Source organism: Staurois parvus, unplaced genomic scaffold (assembly GCF_062004578.1).
Source record: "Staurois parvus isolate SC_StPar_1 unplaced genomic scaffold, SC_StPar_1.0 ptg000682l, whole genome shotgun sequence".
Lineage (NCBI taxonomy): Eukaryota > Metazoa > Chordata > Amphibia > Anura > Ranidae > Staurois > Staurois parvus.
The window spans coordinates 8095963-8114582 of record NW_028318478.1 but is presented as its reverse complement, the minus strand read 5'-3'; the positions used below and the strand labels follow the sequence as shown (position 1 = coordinate 8114582).

Genomic DNA, 18620 nt, shown 5'->3' with positions numbered 1-18620 from the left:
TCTTGCTACACCCAGTAAACCATGCAGTACACCCATAGGATGTGGTGACAGGCGTTTTTCTTACGGGATAAATGTGAGTGCAATACTAAGTTTATTTACCTACAAATAAAATACACTACTGCACTATGGAAGGATTCTTGCTTTGTGTCTCATGTATGTGGCCTTGAGTGGAGGTGGAGTGGATAAGGTGCGCTGAGGAGAAATCTATATTCAATCCCATCGTCCATGTGATGAAGAGTGGAATTAAGAGGATCTGGTATTGATATACATAGCCTCCTGGCCCTGTGCGGGTCAGTGTGTGGAGGTGAGCAGGCATTGCTGCCATTTGCGGATCTTTTTCTTTTTTTACTGGAGTGAAGATCACATTTACACAATTACACCTGCATGGACTTTATGCTTTAAATGACATGAGTGTTATCTTAATGGTTTTCATATACAGTGTATTTATTATAAGTATTTGTTGAATCAGCACGGGAAGTTATTTCCCCTTTTTTTACAGAACCACTGTCACTAATTGCTTTTGGATTTTGTTCACATTTCTTATGGTTTTTCACCATATGTTCGATGAATTGACTATATCCCAATTTTGTTCACTGAGCACTATTATTGGCACGGCTAGCAATATATAGCACTAGAGAATTGCACATATGCTAGATTTATTTATAGCGCTTCACTATATATTTAATTTTGTGTATACACCAATTATTTGGTGAAGGAACCAGATCATGGAAAGCTTATTATAGTAGGTTATACATTTGTCTGGGGAGAGCAGACCTAAATATCTGTCAGTTGTCAGATTTGGTGTGTCCAATGATGTTTGTGAGCTGTTCTCAGCTTATAAAGACTGCTTGGTTTTGAAATTCCTGTTTAATAGAACATCAAAGTTCACTGCAAGCACTTTGGTGTATACAGCAGTTCAGGTATGTCAAGTAAAAGGATAGTTCAGTAGCTGTGGCTCGGCATGGTTGGCCTCTGTATACATAGATTGCTGATTTTCAGAATGAATCAGACAAAATATCCTTAAAGCAGCTCTGTCATGAGGAAATGAGGAGGCTGTCATTGCTGACCCCTCTTTTGAGAATAATAATCCTGGGAGGTCATGCTGATACTTTGGCTTCAATTCTGTGTGGGTCTCTGACTGGAACACATATAGAGATAAGAAGGTTGATTTACTAAATATTTTCTACAGAGCTTAGTGAATGAAGTGAAGGTCTGCTGACTTCCATCACCCAAATATGCCCAAGCAGAATTCTGATTTTCCTTGCACGATTGGGTATTCTTACCATTTCACCACATTTACTAAGCTGTGGGGAAAATTCCCTTAACCTCTTGTCAACCACATCACATGGATGTAGATCTGCAAAGCGGGCTGCCAGCGCCGGATCACGTACCTAGTACAGTTCTTCTGGGTAGGGGGTGCGCCTGTTGCCCGGCTTTTCTGTGATTTGACACAACACAAGCCGATCGGCAGGTCCTGGCCAATGATTGATGGCTGGGACCTGGTGAATGGCAAAGAGGCTCACAGGACAGAGCTCTGTGAATCTATACAACACAGAGCTTTATCCTGACAGCTGGTTTTTGCTTTCCTGCAAAGCAAAGAATAAAAACTGGCTCATCCCCTAATAAAAACACCACACAGTAAACACAAAGCATTGTCAGGCATATACGTAACCCTCTGATTGCCCGTAGATGTTAACCCTTCCCAGCTAGTATCATTAGTACAGTCTCAGTGTATATTATTAGTACTGATCACTGTATTAGTGTCACTGGTTCCCACAAAGTGTCAGTTAGTGTCAGACTGACTTCCGTACTATCACAGTCCCACTATAAGTCACTGATAGCCGTCATTACTAGTATAAAAAAAAAATTCCAGTATATATATCATCATTTGTAGATGCTATAATTTGGCTAAGGAGCCCAGGAGAAAATGGCACGTAAATTGTGGCCTACATTTATGAAGACATTTTATTTTTTATGGGACGTGTTTTATAGCAAACAGTACAACATATTGTTTATTCTTCTACATTTTCCACAGTTTTTCATTTATAGCACAAAAAAATAAAAATCCAATGGCGATCAAATACCACCAAAAGAAAGCTCTATTTGTGTGAAAAAAATTATATAAATGTCATTTGTGTACAGTGTTGCATGACCGCGCAATTGTCAGTTAAAGTAGAACAGTGTTGTATAGCAAAAAATGGCCTGGCCATGAAGGGAAGTAAATATTCCGGAGGGCAAGTGGTTAACAGCTCCAAAGAATTCTTCATTTTTGATGCACATTTACAGCAACCGTATTCTGTGACTCAAAAAGTATTAAAGCCAGACACAACCAAAAAATTAGCAGCAGTCCCATTTTTTCCTCATCATAGGGTCACTTTAGCCTGGGTTCACACTTCTGCGGTGCGGCATATCGCATATGATTTGCACAGGAACCGCACCGAATTCTGTGTGGTGTGAATCGTGTCATACATTTTGTATGGCCCAAATCACACCGTATCCTTTTTTTAGTCCGTACTAGAATCAGATCGCATGGGTATTCACACCCATGCGATCTGATTCTGCACATCGCACTGCATTTTGCGAACCAATTTCAGGGTGTTGTTAACTTAACATACACACCTGCAGCGGTTCGCATTAACAGAGTGCGTTTGTGATGCGGTGTGGAATTCACACAGAAACCGGTGGGAATTCCACACCGCATCAGTGCGAACCAGGACTTAATGTATTCTAAGATTACAGAAAGGTTGGGGAAAGATAAGTCGCTCACAAAGGGTAAGTGCACTATTCCTACACTTGCCCTTAGTAGCATGTTCCAAAATGACTATTCTCTTTTGTAGTGATAAACCTGTGCTAACAGCAGATGGCGGCCTTCCATATGAATGCCGTGTTTATGTTGCCTTGAGAAATGGCTTCATTAGAAGCATTAATGTTTATCCAGGCTGTACACTGCTTTCTTAATAAGCTTACATTACCATCTGCTTTCTTTTAAATGGTAATTGCCTGGTTTGTGTAGACCACCAAGTAAACCTATGTGCACACAAATGTCTTCAGTCAGTTACAGAAAGCAAAAACCATAGAAAACAGTTTATAATAAAGAAAATGTTATCCTTCATTACTCATTGTGATCATTTTTGCATGATTATAATTACCTTAGTTATGAAGAAAATCACTACAACTTCTATCTAACCTAAGCTGTAGAGTATACAGTATGTCTAAATGCATTTCTTTTGGTGTGTAAAAAAATACAAAAAAATTAGGCTGGAAAGTAATCTGCCAATAAGGCAGATTTGTCTCTGGTTACCTTTGTCTCTGGTTAGCAGTTTTCACTTACTGGTTTACTGGTAAGACTCTGCCTGTTGCACTAAGGCACATTTTTTGGCATGTTTTTCATGTGACAACATAGGACAGTCCATTTCCTTAAATGGGCTGCCCTATGTGTGACAAATGCGCCTGAAGAAGCCCCTGCACCTTTTTGGACAGTGAGTGTCGCACTTTTTTTTTCATAATCAACTGTTTGTTGAAGTTTACAAAACAAATATAAATACAAAGCATCCTATAAACCATAGATAAAGGGCTGGTGCTTTCACTAGGCAAACTAGGTAGCTGCGTAGTGCGCACTGCCACCCAGCCCAGCCCAGCCCGTCACTCTTTGTGTGGGACACCGCCACGTCGTGAATGTTCCTTCAGCTGAGGGGAGGGGTGGCAGAGGGGAGGAAGATGCTGGGTGTCTGGGGACAATGTAGAAGCTGAGCTGCCGCTCCTTCCAGTGTTCCTCTCAGACTCAGTCCCTTACTGCAAGCTAACTAGCGGCTGCTGATCCCTTTAGAGTTCCAGCCCTTCTCTTCCCATTCATCAGCAGAGGTGGAGCTGCGCCTGCGGAGGAAGGTAATGTCTAACTCTGAAGTCTCGTGTCTGTGTGAGTGTGACCCAGCCAGCCATCCATCACATATGCAATGTGGCAATGAGTGATGACATCATCACGATCCCACAGCCTGCTCTTATAGTGCCTGCTGGGCCTGCTGATCTGTCTGTCAGTGTTGGGGGTGTGTGTTGTGTCCGATCTGTCACTGTGTGGGATCGCTAAGTTCAGGTGTTCTCTCTGTGTGTGTGTGTGTGGGCTGGGCTGCCTGCCGTCCCAGCGTTTTATCTCCCCCCATTGCCTGGGGAATTGCAGCCTGGGATTTGTCAGAGTGTGGATCCATCATCCTCTGCCCACTGCAACTGTCACCTTGGCACTGCCAGCCATATATACAGTCCGTCCGTAACACTGATTTTATCTTTAATATTGGTGCTGGTGGCAACTTATGGCACTTATTTTTGCAAATTGAAATAAATTTAGCAGCTTCATATTTTGTTGTTTAATCTTTTCTACTGTTTTAAACATTTTTATTTATTTATTGGGGGGAGGGACACAAGTAGCTGGTCTTGCCTAAGGAGCAAAATAGTCTAGCACCGGCCCTGGGTGTACCCTGATGCATTACTTCATATAGTATACATCACAAGAAAGGTCATGAGCTATCAAATGTACACATGGATCATAGTCAGCATTATTCAACCTTCCATAGGAATCCCGACATCAAATAACAAGCTTGCCAGGTAAGGTACAAGGGCACATGAAGAGCATTGCAATACAAAAAAGTAAGGAATTAAAACAAAAGCAATAAAAACCCCTAAATACGACAAAGGTAATTACATATGGAAATCACATGTCTATTAACCGTCTGAAATTTTGATTGCCATGTGTCAAAGAACAAAAATATAATTTAAAGGGTCTGCAGAGCAATATAGTCAGTAATAAGAGATGCTTTTTATATACATTATTGGGGATTTCAAGACAAGAATGCCATCTATGCAGTAAAACCCTCAGGAGTAGTACATCTAGTCTGACCACGTATCTATAAATTGATCATGTTTATTCTTAACATTATGGATCCACCATTCTGTCTCCATGATGCTATCCACCTCTCTCTTCCAGTCTGCCAAATGGTCCATTTTAAATATCTTGGAATGAAACTTCTTGCAGTGAACAAGTGCATGGTTACACTTGTTTACATAATCTAACAGAGGATGACACATCATGAAACAGAAACTGGAGGTATGCAATTAATTGGTGTAAGGGTAGTTTTTTGTATCTAGCAATCATTTCCCAGAAATCCTTAATCTTAAGGCACGGCCACTACAGATGGAGAAAGGTACCCCTCTGGTTGCAGCCCCTTCAGCATCTAGGGTCTGACCCTGGAAACATTTGGACTAGCCAGGCAGGAGTTCTATACCATCTAGTCAGGAATTTATAAGATTCCTGTATTTGGGTGCTGAAGGATGATACATGGGACAATCTAATGATTTTCTGAATTTGGGGAGGAGTAAATTCCACCCCAAGCTCATTCTCCCATTCTTTGATATAATACGGAGTTGTCATCGATTGGGTCCCTAATATGAGTTTATACTGTACATGAGTGAAAGAAAGTGTCCTGGATCTGAATGTGCCATGCACATAGTTTCAAATAGGGAGAGAGTGTTGGAGGCCCGAAATGTAAGCAAGAGCTTGACAAAAATGTCAGGTAACTGGCAGTGCCTCCAGGAGTCCATTGGGAAACTGCCATAAACAGATCACACTGCATCTAAGGACAGGGGCTTTCTGCTAGGGGCAAAATTGGCACACAAGATATTAACATCTATCCATCAGGTCCAAAAGAAGCATAGTTCTTTCCTGGGTGAAAATCATGGGAAACCTCCTACAGGTGACAAAGAGGACGTTTTAGCAGCAAAGGACCCATTAGCGCTCAGTCTATCCCACAAACTGAGAGTCGCCAATGTTAAGGGGGACCTCCAGTCCAACAGTCCTCTATCAGCTGCAGAAAGTCAAGGGGCACCAGCTAAATTTCTACCCTCTTTGGTTTTCTCTAATGAAGCCCATATTTTGTTGGAAGAATAATGATGCCAGTTAAGTATTTGCGCTAAGGTCATGGCTTTGTAGTACAGTTCCACATTGGGCAGATCTAGTTCATCATCTTGAATGTCAAGAAGGTCCTTTTCAAGTGTCTAAAGAAGACCTGTGGAAGAGTGATTAGGACGACATAGAGTAGGTAATTAATCCGAGGGCGGATGTTCATTTAAAGTACATTTACTCTGCCTAACCATGTTAACAGATAGTCCTGCCAGGATTTCAAAGCTCCTATCTCTCTTTCTAAAAGCCTGCCATAGTTAAGGTCTTAAAGTCTGGAAAGATATGAGTGCAGAGGTATGGGAAGGAGCCTGTCCACCATAGGAACAGGTACTATTGTGTGTCACACTTTTTTACCACCCAATTTTGCATGTTTGTCACGCATTTTGTCCCGTGACAAAATGCACATCTCTTAGCTGTTTTTAAGGAGCAAAAAAGCTCATTTCTGCACACGTTTCTGGAACATGCAGGTGCAAATGGAGCCTTATAGTTTTGTGCATTCACAGTACGAAGGTTCAAAATATAGCAAACCATATTGATAAAGAGCATTTCACCTTTCATTGGGTCAATACAGTCAGAGCAATAAAAAATCAGATTCATTGCTAAGGGTTAAGCGTGAGCTCTGCCTTAGTAAATAAGTTAAAAAGAAATGGAAATTACATTTGTGGCCCCTATTTTAGCTATGATACATACCCTTAACCAGTGAGGTATTTTTTTTCCCTTACTGTCAGGGCAGGATTTACATCTCAGGAGCCTATGGGCAAAGAATTCTGAAGCCCCCCCCCCCAAAAAAAAAAACCACAGTAAGACCGCCTTTTTTTCTTGATAAAATATTTTTATATAAATATTTTTATGTGTGTAAAGGGGAATGCTGCAGACTTTGATGTAAAGGGGCAACACTGCGGACTGTGATGTAAAGGGGAACTCTGATGTAAAGAGGTCTCTGGTCACATGAGTCCACGGAGTTCCCCTTACATCAGAGTCCTCAGAGCTGCAGTGCAAGGGGGGCCTCTTTGGACCCTGATGTAAAGGGGAACTCTGATGTAAGGGGGACACTGCAGACTGATGTAAAGGGGAACTCTGATGTAATGTGGTCTCTGGTCACCAAAGACCCCACCCCCCCTTGTTACATCAGTCAGCAGTGTTCCCCTTTACATCAGGGTCTGCAGAGGACCCCTTGCACTGTGGGGTGCTACTAGGAAAGGGGCCTAATTCATCATGGGCAACAGGCAGGGCATTGCATTGGGGCAAGGTACACACAGTTTGCTGTGTATCTTTTTTACTGACTGCGCCTTTTCTGAGAACTATCTGCAGACTTGATGAATGGAGGATGGATGGAGGATCCCTCTGTCAGTGTACTCCTATAGCTGTGTGTTCACTTCACACTGACAGCTGCCTCTGCCTGCTGCGCTGATGATGTGATGTCTGTCATGTGCCACCTTCCAACCTACTGCTGATTCCCTCTCAGCCCAAGCCCGCCCTTCCCTCAGCACTTCACTGAAAGAGGCAGGCAGTGAAGAAGCGGCTGTGAGTGATATCACCCTGCCAGCTGGGAATGTGAGCTGGAACTATAATTTTATCAGCAAATGTGGCACCTACAGCTTGTGTAAATCTGCCTGCAATCTGATTTAGAAAAAAAAATCCTTCCATGCTACAAGTCCTGGGCCCTTGTAAGTGAACTGAAGGGGCCATTCAGGCCACCTGGGAGCCGCCGGAACCGGGAACTTTCTCTCTCTCACCTTCTCCCCTCCAGACAGGTGCCCCTCTAGGAAGGACACCTATAGACACATGCCTACACTGCCCATTGGGAAATCCAGCCCTGCTTACTATGTGATACATTATATCAAGTTGATATGTTGTTTCATCATTGTATTCAGAGAGAACTTACTTGAACACTGCTATTAAAAGGTTCACTAGTAGGATGTTTGCAACCAACAAATAACAGGCCATAATGGCTGGAGTGAGCCAAGCACCAGGAATACAGGGAGGAAGGCGCTTTCCATCGTCATCATACAGATTATCACCACAGGGAGCTGTAATAAAATTTAACAGATTACTTTTTCCTATCATTTCTATTTTTATAAAAAAAAAATTAATCATTTAAAGAACATGCTGTGGAACCTCTGTTATTAGAATAATAAGAATTATGTAGTGAACTTATGTTGGAAAGTCTAAACAACTGCCAGCATATATAAGTGTTTCAAGGATCAGGTAGGTTTCTATTCAAAAATATAAAATAACACATATACAATAAGTATGAATGTCCATAAAGATAAATAATGGGGTGGAAATTGATCAAGAATGCCTGGTATAGTGGTATTTAGGTGGTTTCAATTGAAGTCTGCGGCCTTCGACACAGTCGACCACCCCCTCCTCCTCAAAAAACTACACTCCCTCGGCCTCAGAGATTCTGCTCTCTCCTGGCTCTCATCCTACCTGTCACAACGCTCCTTCAGCATTACCTATAATGCTACCACCTCCCCCTCACTCCCCCTCTCTGTTGGGGTCCCTCAAGGCTCTGTCCTCGGGCCCCTTCTCTTCTCCATCTATACCTCCTCCCTTGGCCAACTCATACACTCTCACGGCTTCAACTACCACCTCTATGCCGACGACACACAAATCTATCTCTCAACCCCCCACCTCATCCCCTTGGTCTCAGCCCGAATCACACACCTACTGAGCGACATATCAGACTGGATGTCGCTCCACTTCCTTAAATTGAACCTCTCCAAAACCGAGTTTCTTGTCTTCCCCCCAGCCCGGACACCACCCCCCATTGATTTCTCCGTCACATCCAACAACGCTACCATCAAACCCGCCCTGCAGGCCAGAGTACTGGGTGTCATTCTGGACTCCAACCTATCCTTCCAGCCCCAAGTCCAATCTTTAACAAACTCGTGCAGACTCCACCTCCGCAACATCGCCAAAATCCGCACGTTCCTAACCCCAGAAACCACTAAACAGCTCATCCACTCCCTCATCATATCACGACTCGACTACTGCAACTCCCTCCTCACTGGCCTGCCTCGCCGCTGGCTATCCCCTCTTCAGTCCATCCTGAACACGGCTGCCAGACTCATTCACCTTTCCAACCGCTCTGTCTCCGCCACCCCCCTCTGCCAATCCCTCCACTGGCTTCCGATTGCGCAACGGATCAAATTCAAAATCCTAACGCTGACGTACAAAGCTGTCTACCATACTGCCCCGAACTACATCACCGACCTAATATCCAAGTACCGCCCAGCACGCACACTCCGCTCCTCACAAGACCTCCTTCTCTCTAGTTCCCTGGTCTCCTCCTCCCATGCCCGCCTCCAGGACTTCTCCAGGGTGTCACCCATCCTCTGGAACTCCCTGCCCCAACCCATCAGATTATCACCTACTCTCCTCTCCTTTAGGCGCACCCTGAAAACCCATCTCTTCAGGGAAGCCTACCCCACCCCCTGCTAACTTGCCGACCTCCTCCACTCTTCCTACCACTCCATCCCCACAGCTATCTCCTCCTGTGCCACCACCCCCTCCCTCCTAGATTGTAAGCTCGAAAGAGCAGGGCCCTTGATCCCCTCATGTTTTGCATTGTATTGGTATTGTTCTGTCACATGTTCTGTCTCCCTTTGTAATGTACAGCGCTGAGCGAACTATTGGCGCTTTATAAATACTGTATAATAATAATAATAATAATAATAATTTACACCCAGTTTAAACTAAACGTTCTTTTGAGTTTTTCTGCAAGAGTCCACTGTAAAGCAAAGCTTTTAAGAAACTGCCACTTTGGGGTTAATTTACAAAAGGAGGAGAGACTGGTCACTTTGCCAAATGTATGTTTGTAATAGGGGGTTACCACCCTGCTTAGTTCTCTTCTGTCCACTGGGTGGCAATGGGGGGTAGGACTAGATATAATAAGGGAGGAGTCAGGGAGAAGTCTGAGAGGAGAGCTGAGGAGTCCAGAGAGTAGAGGGAAGAAAGCAAAGATGGAAGAGAGTATGGACTTCTACAGAAGGGTACACATGGTAAGGCCTCTAGCCTAGGAGAAACCTAGACTATGAGTTTGGGACATCATGGCACACAGCAGCCACCCCTCTCTGTCACTACCCTTTGACAGGATCAGTTATGAACTATAAGTTCTTCCATAGTTATGAACTCTATGGGGTTTTTTTAAATCAAAACTGGAGAGTGCAAAATCTGGTGCAGCTGTGCATGGTAGCCAATCGGCTTGTTCAATTAAGCTTTGACAAAAAAACTTGGAAGCTGATTGGTTTCTATGCAGATCTACACCAGATTTTGCATTCTCCAGTTTTACTAAATCAATCCCTATACGTTTGTGACTAATGCTACCACAGATTTGGAACAGTACTTTAATAGTTGCAAAGAATATTGCTTGAAAATATTTACTATGTTTTGCTGTTATAAAGAATTCTACACAGTAAAAGTCAGTTGGTCTCCATGTGATACTGAGTGTGATTAACTGCAGACATGATGGATGCATTTGCTTAAAGGCTGCAGTAAGTCCTGTGATGACCCATTGACACACAGGTCCTCCCTATATGAGGGGAATCCTGAGAGCAGTAAGTTTGGGGATAGGAGTAGTGGTGATCAATTGCATGGGTGACTGGAAGCGGTGACTAGTTAGGTTCCACAGGGCACTGGCTAAAATGTCTGGGCACCTATGTTGCACTGGCTCCAGTTGTAGTCTTAGTCGAATGTTAATTGCATCTGGATCTCCATAGCAGCTGAGGCCTCTGCAATAGAGTGTAAAGTAGTTCTATTTAGGCCTATGGCTTTAAAGGAGAACCAATGAGTGGCTGTACTGGAAACTGGTGAGACATGATGGAACTTCGGTGCACTCTTCCTGTAAAGCTATTTATGTATGGGTGACCAGCCCTGTAAGTCTGGGAACTGTCTTCAAAACCCAGAAACTAGAGGACCTCCTTCATAAAAACTATGTGTAGTCAACAGGATTGACTGAGGTGAATAAGGAGGCATGCTCGAGGAACCAGTTCCATGACTGATGGCTTAAGTCATGAGAAGAGGGCAGGACAAGCGGAGCTGCGGTGCCCAGAAGTCAGAGGATATAGAAGACATAATGGCATTAACACCTGAAAATTGTATCATGCTGGACTTAGATTTACAGTGTTGTCCTGTGAAGGACTTTGTCTTTTGCTGGGATGGACTGTTGTCACTATGGTAACTTTTTGTTTGAACAGAGAGGGAGAGAGTCAACTTGTGACACCTCCATGCAATGGTTTTAGATGGAGAAATTACCAGTCTTCACCACCTTAGGAGTTGTAGCAAAGAGATATGGTTATAGCCAGCACTGTTAAACTGTTGGTGGGCTTCAAGACTCCATCTCTAAGTGTGGGAAGCTGTATCTGCAGAGAAAAGTGAGGAGTCACAGGGCTGGGCTGATTCCCAAGTATTCTGGGGTGGAGGTGGCCTTAGTGGATTTGGAAGTGGCAAAGAACTGGCAAAGCCCCTGAATTGGGCTTTGTCACTGACTCCCAAATCATAGGAAATATCACCCGCTTTGGGGATTGTATGCCCTGCAGGAGAGACCGAGACTGTCATGGAGGTACCTTTAACATGGAATTGGGGAAGCTGACACCAAGCTTAAAATGCCTAGCTCCCAGCACAGGTTGAGTGGCATTGTGCCTCATACCAGACGCCCAGTTATGGGTATGACCATATGGAGATTGCCTTTCCTGACAAACCCTGTCAGGCTAACGTTGGCCCAATCATGGTAGTACTCTGTTAAGAGGTGACCCTTATCTTTCTCCAGGTCGAAGAAGAGGGTGTATGCTCACCCATTTGTTCCGCTCGCAGTGGTTCCTAAAATTTTCATGTCCTTGTGGAGTATGGGCTAGACTTCTCATACATTTTTGGTGCTTTATTTGAGACCATGTAGCAAGAGTAGTACGCTGCTTTGTGAACAGTCTCTACTTCTCACAGGTATCTATAGGGTTTCAGAATTAAGTTGAGACAAATCCAACCTATCAGGATTATCAGGAATGCTACAAGGAAGTTAATGTTGTCTGACTTTATAGTTCAAATACTGTATGACATGATAGTTCTCTTCCAGGAACTGGGTGGTGATGGAGAGAAGACCTGAATATAGTAGAAATGGAGTCCAAGAGATGAGTCAAGGAGTCCAGAAAGTGTAGAGAAGAAGGAAGTAGACAAGCTAAGCACACATATACAGTGGAAAATTAAATGGGGGTAGCATCCTCCTAGCTAGGTGCTAATAGGTAGGTAAATTTAGTTAATTTGGGCACTGCTCCGTGGAGCTGGGTTCAATTGATTTGGGCTGCTCTGGGTCGTGCAGCTGCAGGCTTGCCTGTCCTCCACTGTATTTCCAGAAAGGGTTGCAACATAGAAAGTGGGAGAGGTTCAGTCTGAGCTGGCTATGTATATAGCTTCAGCCAAACCCCCTGGTCGGGAGAATGACCAGGAGGGGGCTGAGAGGTGTATATAAAGTCTGGAGCCTGGAACAGCAGGATCCTTTGCCTGCTGGAGGGTGACCCAGTCTGAAAGTGCTGTTAAACCTTCCAAGGCCTTTGAGAAGCTGCAGGAAGTTCTGTGTGGTTCCTGATCAGGGGAGAGCTGAAGGACCAATTACAAGCTGCTGGAACAGTTTGAGCAAGGTCTAGGAATGATTTGGCTGGGAGGGTCATGGTACAGTGTTGGCTGATACTGGAAGGAGGCTCCCATGTATGCAATGGCATAGTGAATAGAGGCCTGAGAGAAATCCTGGGGAGAGACTATTGCTTTTGTGCTATTTTTTTGAAAGCCCATTCGAGATCTGCTGACCAGCGTATCTTCCATTTTGGAGGTGAAGAGAGGCTGGTCTGTACTCTCAGAAGATCCTGGCCAATCCCCAACAGGAGGCTTGGAAAGGGACGAGGATAGCCTTTAAGTGTAACTGAGCCTGCTCAGCAGTGGGAGAATAGGAGGAGAGTTCAGATGGGAGATGGAGAGGAAGGGAAGCTGGAGGGCCTCACCTCCAGGCAAGAAGCTTGGAAGGAGGAAAGCTCAAGACTCCATCGGCCCTTGCAGAAAGGACCATCTGTGCAGCAGGGAAGGAGCAGCCCAGCTGGAAGACCTGGTAGCAGCCACCAACCCACCAGCAGCACAGGAGAAGGACTGAATGAGTAAACCTGCACCCCCTGGGCCAGTAAAGGGAAAGAAGCATTCTGGTAGGAAACCGGATTAGCTTTTTACCTGGAACTGTTCACACTGCTGTGGTAGTCACTGGATCCCCTGCCTAGGGAAACCCCCAATACAGCTGGATGAGGAGAGGATTTATCTGGGGTCTAAGGAGTTTGTCCTCTGTTGCCATTACCCTTGGGCATCCCATACACCCCTTACCCCATCCAAGTTCTAATTCCCCTAATAAAACTTCAAAACAAAGCTCAAGGACTGGTTAGTGTCTCCTGATGCAAGTCTGAATGAGGAAATGCGTGTTGCCTGGCCGTGCAGGACTGTAGGGGGACCCAAACTTCAGTGACTCCTAAAATGGTAGTGCTACACAAATAATGTATGGGTTATATAGAATTATTATAGAGTTACATATTTTACATTCATAGAGTTATTTCCTTGAACCATCAATATGTGTGCCTGTATAACAGTATTGTGTGTGTGTATACATATGCAAAAAACAGATAGATGGAATACTTACGATTTATTTCCATTGCATACACTGTTCAGAAAAAAGACACAGAAAAAAAAGAAGAAAAAATGTATGAAATAGAAGTACATCAAACCAACAAAAATATTATTCTTGTATAATAACACAAAAACTTTAAAAGACAAAAATTTAGTGAAGCTTTCCCATGATTATAGCAGTTTCATTGCCTATGAGCTTGATATAAAGAGTGATTTACCGTAACAGAAATTTCTATGCTTGTGTAGCAGACTGTGCTTGCTGCAAAAGCCAATCAAATTATGCTGCCAAAAAAAGAGCACTTGGACATCCAGCGTTCCACTGACAAGACTAAGTAACCCACCTCTGTGTCTGTCACTGAGTAGATTCATGTAATTCTATCTTTACACTGATGAACCCATTCTGAAGCAATCCCAATGTACAAACATAAGGCAGCATCAAGCGTTCCAAACACTATGCAACCTTGAGCTGGAAAGTAGGATATTCGCATTAAAAACTCCAAAGTCACTGATTTTCCACTGAGGAATAATCAATGGCAAGATAAAAGCAAGAGTGGTTCCTACAATAGTTGCATTGGCTGTTTAAATTATATGTGACAGAATAGTTTGGAGAGGGAGGGGAAGAAACTCCTTTACATGGCTGGGCTCTTCCAGCAAATACAGAGTTACATTGCTAGTTAAATGTACTCTTTAGCAAATCTACCCTTGAAATTGTAAGTCTAGGTGGTAACAGTGAATGATTATTAAAAATCGCCATTACTTGGCTGCACGGTGAGGTAAACCTCATGTCTGCAAAATGCTCTGCAGAGTGCAGGGGCGGACTGACAACTCATGGGGCGCCCGGGCAATAGGGGATCATGGGGCCCCTGTGTCCTTGCCCAAACTCAAAAAAGCCTATGGAAAAGGTACCAGGGGCATCTCGTTTGGCCCCCTACTGACAATGCCCTAGTTTCCAAATGGTCAGTCCGCCCCTGGCAGAGTGTGTTGGTTGAAGACCTGGTTCTTGCATACGATACTGTGATTTTATAAGTTGGTACACTGCACATATAGCCTGAAAAGTTACTTTAGCTTTATTCTCAGTTGAAAGAATTAAGTGGCTAATCCACCAAAACTTTTATTTCAGCTTTTAATAAATGTGAGATGATCAAAACACCAGGTGGTTTCTTATAGCTCTTAGAGACTGAATTGATAAGATCTCTGCATTTGATTGTTTTGATTATTATTCATTATCCCATTATGAGAGCATCCAAATCTCTCTACTGGATAATATTTTATACTCTAGACCAGGCATTGTAAAACTCCAAACTGGCAAAGGGCCAGTTTACTGTCCTTCGGACTAAAAGGGCCAGATTGCGGCAAATGGCAGTAGAGAATGTTGTGGCATCAGTTGAAGTAAACCGTGCCTCAAATTTGGAGCTCAGTGGGATTATAACAATTACATAGCACCTGTTGTCAATAGGAGAAAGAATAGTGCCCTATCATTGGTATTAGTTGAAAGAATAGTTCCCTATCATTATTATCAATGGGTGGGATAGTGCCCTACTGCTGGTGTTCAGTGGGAGGAATAGCGCATAACAGTAGGTGGATTAGTGCCCCAAAGGCCAGATAAAGGCACGCAAAGGGCTGCATCTGGCCCATGGGCCGCAGTTTGGAGACCACTGTCCTAGACACTGCCACAAGAAGAGCTGCAGCATATGTCTATTGAAGAGAATGCAGCAGGAAATATAGAAGGGAGAGTTTTATGGTGGAATATCCAAAATACATAGGAGACCAGGAGCTAGCATCACTTTTGGGTATACTGACTGTTTAATGTGCACCTGTGCAATGCCCCTGCAGGAAAAAGCAAAAGAATCACTTAACTACCACTCTCTCCAGGTGGACATATTCACCTTCCTTTCACTCAACTGCCACTCAGTATCACTCCATGCCTTTGGTTGTGGTATGTGGCCTTGATATTACCCCTACTCTATACATATCTCCACTCAGACAGAAAAATTGACCAACATCAACTAAAGACATACTTGCTGCCTGGTTGTTATGACTTTTAGACAGTTATGAATAAAAGTGAACTTTTAGATTATAGTGGGTTTGGTGCATGGGTATATTGCACCCTTGCTGTTGTTTCTCTATATCAGGTTTTTACTGATGATGGTGTCCCCCTTGAGGACATGACGTCTCACTTCTTGTTCTAGTGAGTGACTGAAGCTAGCTGGGACAGGAAATGAGGAAAAATCTCCCCAGCAGGGTGAAACACCGCAATATAAATCTGATAGCAGTTATCCTTTTAGTGAGTATATCTGCTTTCAAATATAATACTACACACCTAGATTATATACTGTATGCTAGAAGTTAGAACAGCTACTACAGAAGTACAATCTAAGTGGCCCCGAGTCATGAAAGCTGAGGAACTGTTTTATAAAAACTGAAAATATTTTTATAACTTACACACACAACCCCTTGAGGGAGCACACATTTTTTAAGCATACAGTTGTAGTCAGATTTGCATATTGATTGTTCAGTGCTGTGCTCCAAAATCAAATAAGCACAAGAAATGAAACCCCTACTTGACGGAACTGCATAGATTTCAACTATCAGGTTATATTTAAATGTGGCTGTACAAAAGCTTCAGACAAACAGAAGTCTTAAATGATGATGATAGGGTAACATCTTTCAAAACCAGTAATATTATCATAAACTTTACAATAAAGTATATATTGTTGTTCTAGATCCAGTAATCCAATGATCTAGACATTATTAATGAAGCCAATCTTGTTTAGGGAGAAAGTGACTAGAATATTATGTGGCTGGCAGATGATCAATGTCAACTGTATAGCTATATATTTATATATAAAACATATTTCCATCATTTTTAGAGTGTGCATTACCCTCTTTTTTGAAATATAAAAAATAGCAATGATCCACAGGTATCACTTGCAATGGGAATATATGTATTTGGAAATATGAACACATTTGTTATGGCACAACATCTGCATTATAAGAGATGCTGCTTACTTTTTTGGTGAACCTTCCCAGGGTTTGTGCACAGACCACTCTGAAGTATAGAGAGATAAATAGAAATGCCTAGAGTGGCAAAACCCAGCACCTAGAGTCCCATGACATATATAATAAATCATTTTATACATTTATGCCCATTTTGAAATGTTTACAGATCTCATTGCAAGGATTTATGAACTACTAATAAATTATTCTGGTGCAATTATCATATTGTGTTTTCAGGCAATCAAGCTCTGTTCAATAACTCTTAGGAATTGTCACATTGGAGAATGATGATCATGTACTACACAATAAACTGTAACATACATTTTCTCACTTACATGTAACTACAGTAATTGGTCAAAGGTAAAGTGTGGTCGATTTTAGGTAGGCTGCAGCATTAGAATGCAAGAACATGGCAGTGCATTAAAATTGGGAATATTGTCTAGGTGAAGCGACCTTAAATATTTTTTTCTTCTCACTCATGATGGGTTTTTTTAGCGTCTTTAAATTAGGAGGTCTTTGGTTTTTAAGGAGATGGCTAGCCCCGTCCACACTTTCTTATTCACCCAACATTAGGATGGGTTGCCTTACTAGGCAACAGAGAAGTCGGGAGGTCAGAGGAATGGGCCAGCTCTCAACACTACCAGAAATTGTTGAAATGTACACACTGGTTTAACCTGGAATTTTGGGCAGCAGTGGAACTCTAGAGAACTCAGCCATTATTAAGGATCTGCACTGTAGTGCTACAACCTGTTTTGTTTCATTACTGCACTGACTCATTTACCGATCACAGTTATCTATAGCTTAAAAATATATAATGATCTAAAGAATTTACAAACAAAATATATTTTGACTATATTAATTTATTACTCCCCATGCTCATCTATACAACACATTGGGGTTGATGTACTAAAACTGGAGCGTTCAAAATCTGATGCAGGTTTACACAGAAACCAAGCAGCTTCCATTTGTTTCCCCAAAACTTAATTGAACAAGCTGAAGTTAGAAACTGATTGGCTACCATGCACAGCTGCACCAGATTTGCACTAAATCGATCCCATTGTTATGCTACAGCAGCCTTTCTCAACCTTTTTACCCAGGAGGTACTCTTGAATTTATGTTCGGGTTTCAAGGAATCCCTGCTAAAATAATATTTACAGGTTATGGTTAGTGTAATCAGTAAGCTGTATACATAATACTAAGCAAAATAACAAAGATTGTGGAGTACCCACAGTATGTAACACCCAAGACAGATCATTTTTAATCTCCATAAATTGGTGGTCAATGTAAAAGTGCCCCAATATATTGGTAGTAAGTGGGAGTGAGACGGGATCCCTTATATTAGTAATCAGTAGAAAGAATGCCCTTTTTAAAATGCATTGGCACTGTAAGTGTGCAGGTACCATCAGGCAGAAGATGAATTCTCTACAGCTCAAAAACCTATGGAGGAACCCTAGCGTTCCACTGAACCCTGGTTGAGAATGGCTGCTCTACAGTATGTAACTCTCAAAGATTCAGTCCCAGTCTATTTTATCCTTCCCAAACACTCAATGCCCGTTCACATATATGCGGATTGGATGCGGTTTGAACTGCATCCAATCTGCATGACATGTGAAATACCATTGCTTCCTATGGTGCCTGTTCACATATGTCTGGTGCACAGCTGGTGCAGATTTAGTGCGGATTCAGTGCAGTTTTAAAAAGAGCCATGTCCGATTTCTGAGCAGTGGCTTCAGGTTCAGGTGAGGATTACAGGCTATTGACTTCTGTTTGAACCGCATATGTGTGAACAGGATAAGATCCTGAGCTAATCCTGTCATGAACCTGGTATAAACCTGACATGAACCTGTGAACAGCTACTGTATCAAATAGCTATGAAACCTGAGCTTCAATCTGCACCGCATATATGTGAATCAGCTCTCTAGGTTACCATTTATGGCAATGGACAACATTGTTGATCACTGGTTAATTCTTATGTTTCTAGAAATTGGGAAATGTTTTCTAGCTTTGTGCTGAATATGTC

The 18620-nt window shown here is 42.7% G+C and overlaps 1 protein-coding gene across 1 annotated transcript in view; it reads right to left on the bottom strand.

Annotated features, from left to right (window-relative positions):
- Window positions 1-18620, bottom strand: part of TRPM1 (transient receptor potential cation channel subfamily M member 1) — a 224436-nt gene that overhangs the window by 14795 nt on the left and 191021 nt on the right. Inside the window, exons 24-25 of the mRNA XM_089652440.1 lie at window positions 13617-13637; window positions 7833-7977 (exon numbers count right to left, since the gene is read on the bottom strand). Coding sequence (XP_089508566.1) covers window positions 7833-7977; window positions 13617-13637 — 166 coding nt within the window. The remainder of the gene's footprint in view (window positions 1-7832; window positions 7978-13616; window positions 13638-18620) is intronic.